Source organism: Phoca vitulina, unplaced genomic scaffold (assembly GCF_004348235.1).
Source record: "Phoca vitulina isolate PV1807 unplaced genomic scaffold, GSC_HSeal_1.0 scaffold23, whole genome shotgun sequence".
Lineage (NCBI taxonomy): Eukaryota > Metazoa > Chordata > Mammalia > Carnivora > Phocidae > Phoca > Phoca vitulina.
The window spans coordinates 19100586-19113853 of record NW_022589726.1 but is presented as its reverse complement, the minus strand read 5'-3'; the positions used below and the strand labels follow the sequence as shown (position 1 = coordinate 19113853).

Sequence of the window (13268 nt, the reverse complement as noted above, 5' to 3'; positions counted from 1 at the left end):
GTGTACTAGGATTCTCCAGAGAAACCAAACCAATGGGATGGATGGATGGTTGGATGGATATTTTAAGGAAGTGACTCATGACTGTGGGGGCTGGCCTGTTTGAAATCAGGCTGTGACAGCTAGAGATCCAGGGAAGAGTTGTTGTTGCAGTCTTGGGTCCAAAGGCATTCTGGAGGCAGAATTCCTTCTTCCTCAGGGGACTGCAGTTTGTTAAGGCTTTCAATTGATTGGATGAGGCCCATCCACGTAATGGAGGGTAATCTGCTTTATGCAAAATCTGCTGACTTAAATGTTAATCACACCTAAAACATACCTTCACAGCAACATCTAGACAGGTTTAGCCAAACAACTGGCACACCACTCTGGAAGTCGTTGAGCATCCCATAGTCAGACAGGCTGGGATTTAAGGAATATGGCCGAGAGCCTTGCGTCCACCTAGGAATGCTCCTTGAACAATTGGATAGACTAGGCTGTCTTTGATTTGTTGAGCAACCTTAACGTGTAACGCAGAGAGGATGCAAAGACAAACAGTCTATGGTCCTTGCCCTTCAAGGCAGAGAGAGGGTTTGTACAGAAAGAACAATAAGGCAGATTCTGGCAAGTCCCCTTATGGAACTATATGTAACATGTCATGGAAGCACAGACGGGGTGCCTAGGGAACCCCACGCACCCCTGCCCTCCAGGGGCTCCCTAGCTGGTGGACTGGACTAGCAGACAGATAACCACAGTGGAGTGAGGTGCGTGTTAGGATAGGGGTTGATACAGAATCTCCCAGGAGCACAGGACAGTAAGTTGGGGTCAAGAGAGGTGACATCTCTATTTTGTTGTAGGCATTAGCCTGCTGACTGAGGAGAGGAGAGGGTTTCAGTCAAAAAGAATGTGTCATCGGGGCGCCTGGGGGGCTCAGCCGTGAAGCGTCTGCCTTCCGCTCAGGTCATGATCCCAGGGTCCTGGGATGGAGCCCTGCATCGGGCTCCCTGCTCGGCGGGAAGCCTGCTTCTCCCTCTCCCACTCCCCCTGCTTGTGTTCCCTCTCTCACTGTCTCTGTCTCTTTCTGTCAAATAAATAAATAAAATCTTTAAAAAAAAAAAAAGTGTGTCATCCTTCAAGAACCACAGATGTCCTCAGCTAGGGCTAGAGCGAGGGAGCCAGAGCGGCAATGAGGGAGTCTGTTGGGGCTGTCACATGCTGAGACAAAAAAGACTTCATCCCAGGGGCCACCAAGGCCATCACCCGTGACAGCTACCTCAGACTGTGCGAATCAGCGGTTTGTCCTCTCGAGTCTGGCTCAGCCTCCGAATGTTTCTCAGTAGCATGCTTATGTGGAGTGGCCCATAAGTTAAAACCTCTCTGAGGTTCCGGCGTCCTGATGGAGGGAACAGGCCACGGACAGGTTTTAACAGGGGAGTGAGGTGATCTGCTTGTGCTGGGGAAGATCACACCGCCAGGACTTTGGGAGAGCGGGAACAGCTGAAGGAAAGGGAGAGACGATGGGTAGAACGCACAGGTTCGGGGCATAACCAGATGCGAACTGAGAGGGAAAAGAGGGGGGCTGACTTTGGAGTCAGGTGAGGAAAAAGTCAGTTTGGAGTGGGGGGGGAGTTGGATGCACCACACCGTCCCCTGGGAGAGGGAACCGGGGATGAACCACCAGACAGCTGTTTGCGCCAAGAGGGAGGAGGGCTGGGGTGTCCGAGGCCCTAAGAACTGCCGTTTTCTGCCCTCACTGTCTACACGTTCCGAAATGAGGCGGGGTAAAGTAACATGTATCCTGTGTCCTAACAGCAGCGTGTGGATGCTGTGAGGAAAGCTGGGGAGTTACCCCTCCCTTCTGTCAGTCTCACCTGTTTAAGTCGGAGACACCTTGCCGTCCCCACCCAAGAGGCAAGGCGGTCCCCGGCCTCTGGCCAGACTAGACCCAGAGGCCACCCGTATCCAACACAAATAAACTGCCGTATCTGCTTCGCCCTTATTCCCAGACCCCGCAGAATCCGCTCTGTGGGCTGTGCTGGATCCTCCCGGCTGCTGGGCTCCCCTGGGCCCCAGCACCACACACACACACACTATCCAGTGGAAATTGTTGGGCAATAAGAGCCATTAAGAAAAACCACCACTCCCTGCCCAGTCAGCTGCCCACTGGCTGGCTCTGCCTCCCTCGTGTCATGCACGCGGGGGCCCGGGCCCTCATTCCTGACCAGAGCACCGGCTGAGTCCCAGGCCCTCTCTCTCCCGCTTCCCCGGCTCAGAAGCAGCATCAGACCCAGAGAGGAGTCTCAGTGACCTCTTACTCTTCCTCCCAGTTCTGGGATCAAATGATGAAGCCGGAGCTGACATTGAGTTAGACTCCAGAGCGGCCTGAGCTGCTGGAGCTCTTGCCCCAAGTGCCCCGACTTCCTGGTGGTACCCTAGAGCTTGAGCCCGTCGGTGGGGACAGGATTCAGCTCTCCCCACTTCCTCCACCGGGCACTGGTGACTGTTAGGCATCCAGGCAGGGGCTTGTCCCAAAGAGAAGGGGTCTTCCTCGGGCCTTGTCCATGAGCGGAGCCCCCGCCACAGACAGCAAGCCCTATCCCAAGAGCCAAGAGCCAAGGCAGCTGGAACGAAAGTAAGCAAAGCTGGGGAGCTCATTCTGAAAGACTGACTGGCTCGGGGATAAGATACAGATTGAGTGCAGATGTCTGAGGAGCCAGAGCCTGGGGCTTTTGCAAGGAGGCCTCCCGGAGGGAGGTGTCCTAGCACGCAGTTGCAGGCAGCGTGCGGCATGCTCCCCCCTCCGCATCCTCCCTGCCACCCCCGAGCTTTAAGGAGCTGCGGAAGATAGGATGGGGAGAACAGATGCTAGACAAGAGACTCAGGCTTAAGAGGAAGTCGCGGGGGGTGGGAGAAGGCAAAGCTGCAGGGACCCCGCATGTCTGGCATGTGAGGGTTAGGGCACAGAGGAGGCCCACCAGCGGTCTGCCCTCTGTTGAATTTTACCTGCGGCACAGCAGCTCTGGGGGAGAGCAAAAACGTAACTTCCGAACTGTGCCAGCGGCGAGACTCCAGAACTCAGCGACCAAAGTGCAGCGTGGCATCTCAGTGGGACACAGACCCTCTTGGCACAGGGGAGGAGATGTGGGAGCTCCGTAAACCCTGCTCAGATTCCAGGTGGAGTCTGGCACTAACCAGACAGCCCTTCTCTCTCGTTTGAAGATTCTCCAGCAAGAGACACATGGCCACCAGAGGGCATCACCATCCCGTAGTGTGGCGTCCTGGGCTCCCCATCCCCTCCCCGGAGAAACTAATGAGATTGGGAGCAGGAAGCAGGCACAGATCTCTGAGCTCTCAGGGGAGCTACTAGCAGCTGAATTAAATAGTCCTCAGAGTCAGGAGACCTTGGATCTAGTGGGTTCTAGTGCCTGCCCTGCCGCCATCTTTCCTCCCTGGCCTCAGTTTACCTCCTCCATTCAATGAGTGCTTGGACCGCCTTGTATCATCACCCGGGCCATGAGGCCCTTCCTTTCCAGCTCTCCAGTTCCAGGATTTGAGGAAATCGTGCAATGAGCCTCACAGAAATTGCATCTCCTGGGCCCACCCTTACTCTGGGGTTCTCTGGAGCTCTGCCTGGAGGAGGGGGAAACTTGTGTGAACTTCACTTCTCTGGTGCTGTGCCCTCACTCGGAGGCAGAAAGGCAGACTGACCGGCAGACGGCCTGCACGTCAGCCTGAAGGAGGAATGTTTTAACAGGGCTTGAGACACAGGTGCCGTGACGCCCGAGGCGTCCACTTGTCCAGCTTTCAGACAAGGCCGTGTCTGTCAGGTCACCCTCTGCGAGAGCTGGGGTAGTGGTTCTTCCCACAAGAGACTGCGCAAGGTGCGCTTTTGCTGGTCCCTTCAGGGATAGCCACAGGAGTGAAGAGAATAGAAACCATCGCCTCTCGCCTCCCCATCCCCCACCGCACCCCCACCCGCACCACAGATGCCGTCTGTCAGGAGCAGGCAGCAGACGGTCCAGGGGTCCATCTGTGCTCATGCTTCACAATACAGTCCCATGTTTCCCCACCGACACCCCCTCGGCCCCTCAGCTGATGGCCACTTGGTGGTGCCAAGGGGGAGGTGGGAGGAGGAAGGGGAAGGTACTAAGGGAGCTAGCTCTTGGCTCCCAGCAGTCCCCAATCCACCCTCTGCCCCCCCAGCCCCACCCAACAAGCATCCTGCCATCTGGACTTGTGCTAATTACTGAAGGGTGGCAAAGCACCCCTCCCACCCACACCTCCTGTAGGGGCTGGGGCCCCAGGGGCCTGGGGCTGGGGCAGGGACACGAGTCAAGGAGACACGGAAGCACAGAGACTGAGACAGACAGGAGGCAGAAAGCCTTTCCTGGCCTCTCCAGGTAGATATGGCCACGTGCCTCTCCTTACTCCTCATGCTGGCCCTCGAACACAGCGTGTGACCATGTAACCAGACCCAGAGCCTCTGTAACCCCAGTGCCCAGCGAGCACCTGGCCCGGAGCAGGGCTGAAATGTAGGGTGAATGGGGAGCTGAAGGAGACAGCATCACATAGGGTTAGGATCGCAGGCTCTGGAACCAGGCTGCCTGGGTTCAAGTCTCAGTTCTGCCACTCAGTGGCCTAGAGTGAGTTACTCAACCTCTCTGGGCCTCAGTTTCCTCCTCTGTGAGGTCCCGATTGCATAGCGTTGTTAGGAAGACCAAGTGAGTTAAGACATGTACGTAACACAGCACGCGGTGTGGACAGTCCATGGTAACTGCTCGATAAATATCAGCTGTAAAGGCATAATACAGATTTGTGACGACTGGAGGAGAAGGGGACAGATGGGGACCGTACCTCCCCAGCCTCTGTTTAGTGGCCAATGGTGGGATGCGAAGGCCCCCAGCTTGTGGTGCTGACGCCCTGTGGTGGCTAGCTGCTCTTTAGACGCCAAGACTGGCCTTCCACTTCCTCCTCTCACTTCTTATTTGGGCACCTCTGACGACAGAGACTTCAGCTGGGCCATCCCAGTCTCTCCCACTGCCTGGCAGCCACGGTAACACAGCCGGGGGTGGGGGGTTGCTGAGGGAATGGTCCCAAAGACAGGGTCAGAACGATGGAGCACACCCTCCAGCCCTAAGCTCCCACTCAGCTCAGACACATTCCCCTCCCCATGAATCAACACAGAGTTAAGATCTTTCTGCTGGGAAAAGGGGTGTCTGAGCTCCAACATCAGGAGCTGGGGAAAGGTTTATCCAGGAGGGACGACTCCTGACCCTCTGAGGGGACAGGCCAGAATTACGCCCACACCCACGGCTGCTGGGTTTCCACTGCTTCCCTTTCCCCTTGCCAGGGAAGGGCAGGGAGCCTCTCTCACCTCTTCTGGGGCAGCTGTGCAAAGGGGAAATCCTTGGCCCTCACTCCCCGGGGGCTTCTGCACAGTCAGGGGTATCTCTAACCTCCTTTGGGACCTCACCCCTCCCCTTGTCCATACCCCTGCCCCTGCACTGCGCTGCCGCCACTCTTCCCTTGCCTAAAGTCTCCTACAGCCCCCTGGGTCTCCTAGAATCTTCCCTGGGCGTCCAAACCTCCTTACAACGACCCCTTTCTGTACCCCCACCACCAGATTCTCCATGAATCTCCGAAGCCAAAGCCATCCATCTCTAAATTTAGTCTCCTCTCGCACACAGGAGACCCCCGCCCCGCCCCGCCCCGCCCCGCCCCGCCCCGCCCAAGGATATCCTGCTCCCCTCCTCGGTGGCTAGGTTTGCCCTAGTGAGTGTTCAGGTCCCTAGACTTTCCCAGCCTGGCGGGGCGTCGGACGCTGTGGGCGGGGCTCCGGGGCAGCGGCCCCCCGGGGGGCGGGGCCTGCCGCTCTAGGGGCGAGGCCACCCGAGGCCGCTCCCCGCCCGCCCCCCAGCCCGCCCAGCTCGCCGATCCTATAAAGGGAAGGGACCCGGGGCCCGCGGGGCTGGCATCCCCGAGGCCCTGGCAGCCCCGCCACGCGGAGCGAGCGCCGCCTCCGAGGGTCGCCGGGCGCCGGAGCCATGACCCTCCGCCGACTCAGGAAGCTGCAGCAGAAAGAGGAGGCGGCGGCCGCCCCGGACCCCGCCGCTCGGGCTCCCGACTTGGAAGTCGCTCCCTCCACTCCAGCCCCGACCCCAGCCTCGGGCCCCTGTGCTGCAGCCGCCAGCTCTGGGGCCCCCGGAGACGAGCTGTACGCGGCGCTGGAGGACTATCACCCGGCCGAGCTGTACCGCGCGCTCGCCGTGTCCGGGGGCACTCTGCCCCGCCGAAAGGTGCGTCCCCACCCCCCCAACTCCCACTGCCCCCCAGCTCTCGGTACCCTCCGGCGTCCTTTCCCCGAGACCTGCTCAGCCCCTCAACATCCCGCATCTGTGCCCTCTGACCCCACAACATATTCCTCGGGGGCCACCACGTCCCCCACCTAATTCCCCAGCCCGCTCTTCCCCACCCACACGTTCAGAACCTGCTCTCCCTCGGTCAGTCTCCTCGGCCCTCTCCTCCAAAGGCGCAAGCCTCCCCCCGCCGCGGCCCCCGCCTCCACGCCGCCCCCGATCTCGGCGGCTCCCCACTCCACTCCCCACGCGCCGCCGGCGCGTCTCGCTCCTCTCCTCCCCGAGCACCCCCTTCTCCTGCTCGCTCCATCTGGCCCTCAGCACCCCTGTGCCCCGCCCCCAGTGCCCAGGTATCTCGAGGCCCCCGGGACCCCTCGCCTGGGCTGCTCCAGTTGGAGCGGGGAGGCCTAGGGCTGCGGTCCCGCCGCTCGCCGGGACACGCTGAGGGTCTCAGAGCCCCGGGGGGAGAGGGAGGCGGGTGGACGAGGAAGTGTGTGCGGCGCCGCGGACTCCCGAGAGCTCACCCTTCCGAGGGGACGCCCGGATTGCTGGGCTCCGGGCCTGCCGCCTTGCCCCGCGTTGGAGGTGCGGAGCGCGAGGCCACGGCTCCCGGGACTTCGCCGGGACCGGACGCGGTGGGAGGGGTCGCAGGGCGCCCGCGGGGCAGGAAGGATGCGAGCCGCGCCCGCCCTCTGAGTCTCCCCCTCCGCGGGGCTCTTCCTCTGGCCTGGGGGGACCTGAGCGCTCAGAAGTGGGGACACAGACCCAGGTCAAGGAGAAGGGGCTGGTGGCCTTTCCCCGCTCAGCAACCCCCCCCCCCCGCCCTTGGCTCCCCCCCATACAATGAACAGCTTGTTGAGAATTTGCATTTTATGAAAATCGGGTTGAAAGACAAAGGGGTCTCTCTCTATGCTGCCCAGTCCTTCCACCCCGGCCCATTTGGGAACTGCCCCCACCCATGAGGCCAGTATTTGGTTCTGGAGAAAGAGGGCTCACTTCTCTTCCTAGTCTTGGGGCAGCCTGGGGGGGAGGGTTAACTAGGGCACCGACCAGGAAGGCCCTGGGCTGTTGAGGGCACGTGGGAGGAGAGCTGGTCTGGCAAGGCCTCTTCCAAGGACCAATAATTTAGGGAAGGAGAGATACTAGTTGCTCCAGGGCCCCAAGGAGGCAGGAACCCTCAACTCTGACACCCCCCCCCCCAAAGAAAAACCCTCTCAATCTCTCTCCTAAGTATAGTGAGACTTAAGGACAAGTTTGAGGTCTGGTTTTTGTTTGTTTTGTCCCAGAGAGCAACAAAATATATGGCAACGTGGAGAAACCCAGGTGGAGCTGGGTGCAGCGGGCAACCTGCAGCTGGGATCCACAGTTGGTCCCTGAAACAGCCTGTAGTTTGGGGGAGGAGGGTTGGCCCTACTGTCTCCTGACTTTCCATGTTCAGGCTGGGATTGCCGGCTCTCCAGACCTGGGTCTCTGACCCCAGCTCCCCCAAGTCACTGTCTACGACTGAGACAGTAGGAGGAGATGCCCAATGGCAGCGGGGGTGGGGGTAGTCTCTGGAGTACCTTGGTAGGCAAGTCCAGGGTTCCCCTGCCCTTCTTTGGGAACATCTGGAAAGAGCCCCTGCCTCAGCTTTTAGAGTCTGAAAGGTCTGAGTCCTGCAGACATACACCCTGAGGGTAGAGACTATTCTATCTAGATTAATGAGTCCCCCTTGTCTCCCCTCCCCTCCCCCCCTGCCCCGCCTGGGCTAGCACAGTGCTTAGACAGTTCCTGCATCTGGAACCCAGTAGGACTGATGTGTCCCCACAGTCTCAGTCTCAGTTATGGGGTAGAGCCTGAGGGAGAACTCCGTGCAGTGATGCTGGAGGGGCATTCGGCAAAGTTACACTGGCACCAAAGCGGGTACGGAACTGGGACCAGACAGGCAGGCGACAGGAAGTGCGGTGCTGGGTCCAGGGCTGGAGCCCAGGGGAGGGACCTCGAAGAGTAGGACTCTCAGCATCTGCTCGAGGACAGTCCCCCTCTCACCTGCTCCTTCCTCTCTGTCTTCCCACGCAGGGCTCAGGACTCCGCTGGAAGAATCTCGGCCAGAGTCCTGAACGGCAGCGGTGAGTCCCCAGCACCCCGGCCCCTGCCCTGGTCCACAAGGGTGAGCTGCTGGGGTGGCTGTGGACGGCAGCACGACATAGCTCTCGGCCCAGGGGGACTCATTCTCCTCTCAGCATGCTTCCCTCACTAAGAGTGAGGGCAGGTGGGGGTGTGGGCTGTGTTAAGGGGGTGGCAGAGAAAGGAGGTAGGGACTTTTGAGTCATCAGGTGCTCCTCATGCCACCCCCAGTCCCTGCCAGTTACCCCTCCCTGAGGAGATCTGGATCTGGGAGGTGGAGAAGTGGAAGTCTTCGGGGCTCCCCTGAGCTCTCCCGGCCCCAGCAAGCCCCGGGGCCCAGACCCTATCCCGGCTGCTGGAGTCTGGCGACCCCCGCGTCTGGGAGCTCAGTCCTCTGCTGCTCCCATCCTGCGGTGGCCCTCTTTGGAAGCATCCGCGGTGACGGCAGAAGTACGCACTGACCTCAGGCCCCACGTTGCTCAGTCTCATGCAGATTGGGGCCTGGCTTCTAAAATGGATCAGCAGACTACAGCCTGCTGGCCAGATTGGCCCGTTGAGCGCTTGAGCTAAGAGTTGTTTTTCTATTTCTAAAGGGTTGTAAAAATAACAACAAAGAACAATATATGACAGAGGCCGAATGGAGCCCGCAAAGAAAGCCTAAAATACGTACTATCCTGGCCCTTTGCAGAAAAAAGTTTGCCAACACTTGAAGAAACCCAGAGAACACTGGGGTAACACATAACTTCAGTCACCTTATTCCCCAGCCCAACGCACAACACACACAGAGCGGGGAAGGCCTCCCTTCACAGTGGGGAGGAGCTCAAGTTAGGGCTGGGAGTTGCTTCTCAGCATTTGGGGGGCATCTGGGTCAGGCTGGGAGCTGTGGGCCTGGGTCTCAAGGGCCTTTCCGAGGCTGTAAGACTTGAAGAGGCCTCTGGAGGCTGCTTTCACTCTGCCTCTGGCGGGGCGGGAAGGAAGGGGGTGGGGGTGGGCAGAGGAAACTCTGGGCTCCCCCAGCAGGCGAGGATCTGGAGCGGCTCCAGACCATTGTGTCCAGTGGGCAGGCCTTCAGTGCGGGAAGGGGCGGCCTCGAGGCTCCCCTCCCCCCAGCCTCACATCTGGTGGGCTGGCCCGCTGCAGCTGGGAGGAGCAGCTGTGGTCTGGGCTGAGCCTCGTGACTGGCCTCCGAGGGTGGGGCCAGCCCTCTCCCCAAGGCTGCGGAGTAGAGAGGCTCAGGGCTGGGGCCGAATTTGGGGCCTCCGCAAGTCAGTGAGTGGTACTCTAGGGCTCACTAGAAAGCTGGAGGAGTGGCTCAAAAGCTCTGGGAGTCCATTCCCTCTGGGGCCCAGCCATTTGCAGTGCCTCCCTGCACTGGAGGCTAGATTGATTCTCTGTGGCTCCATGAAGCTGATTTCTGGCTGGGGATTGGGACAGGCATTCCAACAACCTGTGATGAGAGTAAGTTGTCGCTGGAGACCGTGAGCCCTGCCTGCGTGTTCTAGAGCAGACCCCGACATCAGTGGAAGGCCACACTAGGGGACCACCAAGCTCCTTTTAATCCTGACAGTCCTGAAATGGCCCCCGTGTCCCCTTGCAGGAAAGTGCTGACTTTGGAGAAGGAGGAGAACCAGACCTTCGGCTTTGAGATCCAGGTGGGAGAAGCTGGGTACAGAGGGAGCGAGGGATGGGGAGGCCAGTCTGAGGGATGGCTGGCCCCTGCCACACCCCTGGCCGATGGTCCCCTTGTCTCTTACAGACTTACGGCCTTCACCACCGGGAGGAGCAGCGCGTGGAAATGGTGACTTTTGTCTGCCGGGTTCATGAGTCCAGCCCTGCCCAGCTGGCTGGGCTCACACCAGGTGAGGTCTGAGCCCAGGACACAGGGCTCCGGGAAGGTGGTATGATCTCACTCCCAAGCAGAGGGGGTGAGAAATCTCTTCCGAAATCAATTCCCCTTCCTCCTCCTGTTTTGAGAAGGCCAAAAAGAAGAGTGGATAGAATCTAGGCTTTGGATCGAGGCAGATTTGCCATTTACTGTGTGATATCGAGCAGTCCCATCTGCAAAATGGGGGCAATAACATGCCCAGGGGTTCCCTAGACACAGAGCCAGGGCCTGGTAAATAAATGGCAGATGTTGCTGCTGGTGTTTTGACTCCTGGCAATCTGGCCATCCAGCCCAGGGCAGGAGCTGGGGAAGGTGCAACATTCCATTCGATCTGCTTGATGTTGGAGATCAGGGCCTATCCCCGCACCGACCTGGCCCAACTCAGGGGTACCTGTGTTACTTCCTCTAACAAGGAAATGATATGGTGCCTCCAGTAGGGGACCCTTGGGATTGGCCAAATCTAGAGCCCCCTGGTCCCAGGAAGGGGATTGAGACTGTATGAACTGACCACCTCCCCCACTCTATCACCACTTTCTTCCCTAAGCCCCCACCTCCATGCCCACTTACCAGCAGCCCCTGGTAGCCAAGTGGTATACTGCAACTTTGCAAAAGACCTTCGTATCCACTGTCCCTCCTGATCCCCGAAGTAGCCACAATAGGGATCCACACCCCTGTTTTACAGATGGGAAATGGGCCCTCGGAGGTGGTGGCTTGCCCTGCCTGAAGTCAGGACGTTCTGCGGTGGCACAGGGTCTCAGAAGCTGAGGCCTCTCATGCCTGGGGCCAGTGTCAGTTCCCAGCTGTGTCCTACTCATCCTGACCCCTTCCTGTCTTGGCTGGGTCTCATGACCACCTGTGGGCTAGACAGAAGTAACCAGCTCCAGGGGCAGCCCAGGGTTGCTGAGAGGGCTCAGCCTTTGCGGACAGTTTCCTGAAGGTGGGGTGAAGGTGTAGGTGTAGGAGGGCCTGACCCCTGCGCTGGGGTGCTGGGCCAGGAGGAGGTTTCCCCACAACCGTGAGGAGTGGTGGGAGGGAGCTCAGGAGTGTTCTGTGGGATTATTACCCTGACCCTTTCCGGCTCGGGTAGGGGACTGGAATTCTTCCATCATGCCACAAGGAACAGATGCTGATCCCCCTCTCTGCCTGGCAGGGGACACCATCGCCAGTGTCAATGGCCTGAACGTGGAAGGCATCCGGCATCGAGAGATCGTTGACATCATTAAGGCGTCTGGTAACGTCCTCAGGTATGTCCGGGTGCCGCGGTCCCTGAGGATTCCTGAGCTCAGCTTCTCTCAGTGTTTCCACGGCCTGTGGGCTCACTCGGCCTTTGGTTCCCCAACCTCCCCAGGCTGGAAACTCTGTATGGGACGTCCATTCGGAAGGCCGAACTGGAGGCCCGGCTGCAGTACCTGAAGGTAAAGCAGCCCAGATAATGTTCCGCCTCCACCCTCTTCTTCCCAAGCCCCTGCCCCCCCAGGCCTCACTCTTTTTGTAGGGGCCTATTTACCTGTCTGAACCTGCTTTTAACCTTAAGATTTCTTCTGTGTACTGCCTGACCCCTCAGTCTGTCTATACCCACCTCCTGCTTGTCTCTTGCTAGCTCCTGACAGTGAGGCGGGGGGTGTCTCTTGCAGCAAACCCTGTATGAGAAGTGGGGAGAATACAGGTCCCTAATGGTGCAGGAGCAGCGGCTGGTGCATGGTGAGTGGACTCGGGGTGCAAAGGGCCCCTTCTGCCCCTACTGATACCCCTCTTCATGCTTCCACCCCAGAACGAGGGGCTTACTGCCCTGGCCAAAGTGAAGAAAGGTTTGTTGAGCTACTACTTCGGGTACAACACTGCCCTGGGCTACTTAACTGCACACACATTTTTAGTTCATTCTCACAATAGCCTTGTGCTAGTAAGCATTAGTATCATCCCATTTCACAGATGGGAACAGCAAGGCTCAATGAGCCAGTTTCAGATACGTTCCGGGGCCCTTGTGTTTCCCGTGGTCCTCCTAAGGACTTGAGTGTGGAATCCTGTTTTGCAGGGGAGGGAAGTGGGGCTTAGGCCAGGGGCCACACGTTTGGTCAGCAGGAAGGAGCGGAGGTCCCCTCCCCGTGCCCTCTGACCGCCCGCCCTCGTGTCCTCTGCCCTGGCAGGCCTGGTGGTGAAGGACCCGAGCATTTACGACACGTTGGAGTCGGTGCGCTCCTGCCTGTACGGGGCCGGCCTGCTCCCGGGCTCGCTGCCCTTCGGGCCCCTGCTGGCCGCGCCCGGGGGTCCCCGCGGGGCCGCCCGGCGGCCCGGGGGCGACACGGACGACGCCGTCTACCACACGTGCTTCTTCGGGGGCGCGGAGCCGCCCGCGCCGCCGCCGCCGCCCCCCGCCCGCGCGCCCGGCCCAGGCCCCGCCGAGGCTCCCGCGTCCGCGCCCCGGGCCGCCCTGAGCCGCAGCGCCAGCGTGCGGTGCGCGGGCCCCGGGGGCGGCGGCGGCGGCGGCGGCGGGGCGCCGGGCGCGCTCTGGACTGAGGCCCGCGAGCAGGCCCTGTGCGGCCCCGGCCTGCGCAAAGCCAAGTACCGCAGCTTCCGCCGGCGGCTGCTCAAGTTCATCCCCGGACTCAACCGCTCGCTGGAGGAGGAGGAGAGCCAGCTGTAGGGGCGGGGCGGGCGGGGAAGGTATTTATTTATTTATTCGATCCAGCCAGTGCAGAAAGGGGGTGGGGGGGGCGGGTACCCGGGCCGAGGGGACTCCAGGAGCCCAGAGCAGCGGGAGAGGGTCCTTGCCAACCCCAGCTGGGCTGCTGGTGCCTGGCTGTCTCTGGGGGCCCCAGATCCTTTTAGTCCTCCTCCCCTAAACCACGGTGGGAGGTGGGGCAGGGAGAACCAGGCAAGCCTGAGTTGGGAGAGGTTTGGGGGCGTTCATCCTACATCTGGGTCAGTAGTGCCTTGTGGGGTGTCCAGGA

General features: G+C 60.0%; 1 protein-coding gene across 2 annotated transcripts; it reads left to right on the top strand.

Annotated features, from left to right (window-relative positions):
- The first annotated feature begins 5901 nt into the window (after positions 1–5901).
- GRASP (general receptor for phosphoinositides 1 associated scaffold protein) lies at positions 5902–12992 on the top strand. 2 transcript variants are annotated; one of them, XM_032421031.1, is made up of 8 exons: positions 5902–6269; positions 8388–8437; positions 10033–10087; positions 10192–10294; positions 11471–11564; positions 11669–11735; positions 11955–12021; positions 12465–12992. In XM_032421031.1, exons 1-8 carry the CDS (start codon positions 6018–6020, stop codon positions 12959–12961), a joined length of 1185 nt encoding a protein of 394 aa, XP_032276922.1. In that variant the 5' UTR covers positions 5902–6017; the 3' UTR covers positions 12962–12992. The 2 variants fall into 2 exon arrangements, with proteins under 2 accessions (XP_032276922.1, XP_032276923.1); XM_032421032.1 differs by lacking the exons at positions 5902–6269; positions 8388–8437 and adding an exon at positions 8449–9166.
- The last annotated feature ends 276 nt before the right edge of the window (positions 12993–13268 follow it).

Bases quoted from the DNA above. Each gene is read 5' to 3' on its own strand.
- GRASP (XM_032421031.1), top strand. From the start codon at position 6,018: ATGACCCTCCGCCGACTCAGGAAGCTGCAGCAGAAAGAGGAGGCGGCG. The intron at 11,565-11,668 runs GTATGTCCGGGT...CAACCTCCCCAG, and splicing joins GCGTCTGGTAACGTCCTCAG to GCTGGAAACTCTGTATGGGA. The intron at 11,736-11,954 runs GTAAAGCAGCCC...TGTCTCTTGCAG, and splicing joins CCCGGCTGCAGTACCTGAAG to CAAACCCTGTATGAGAAGTG.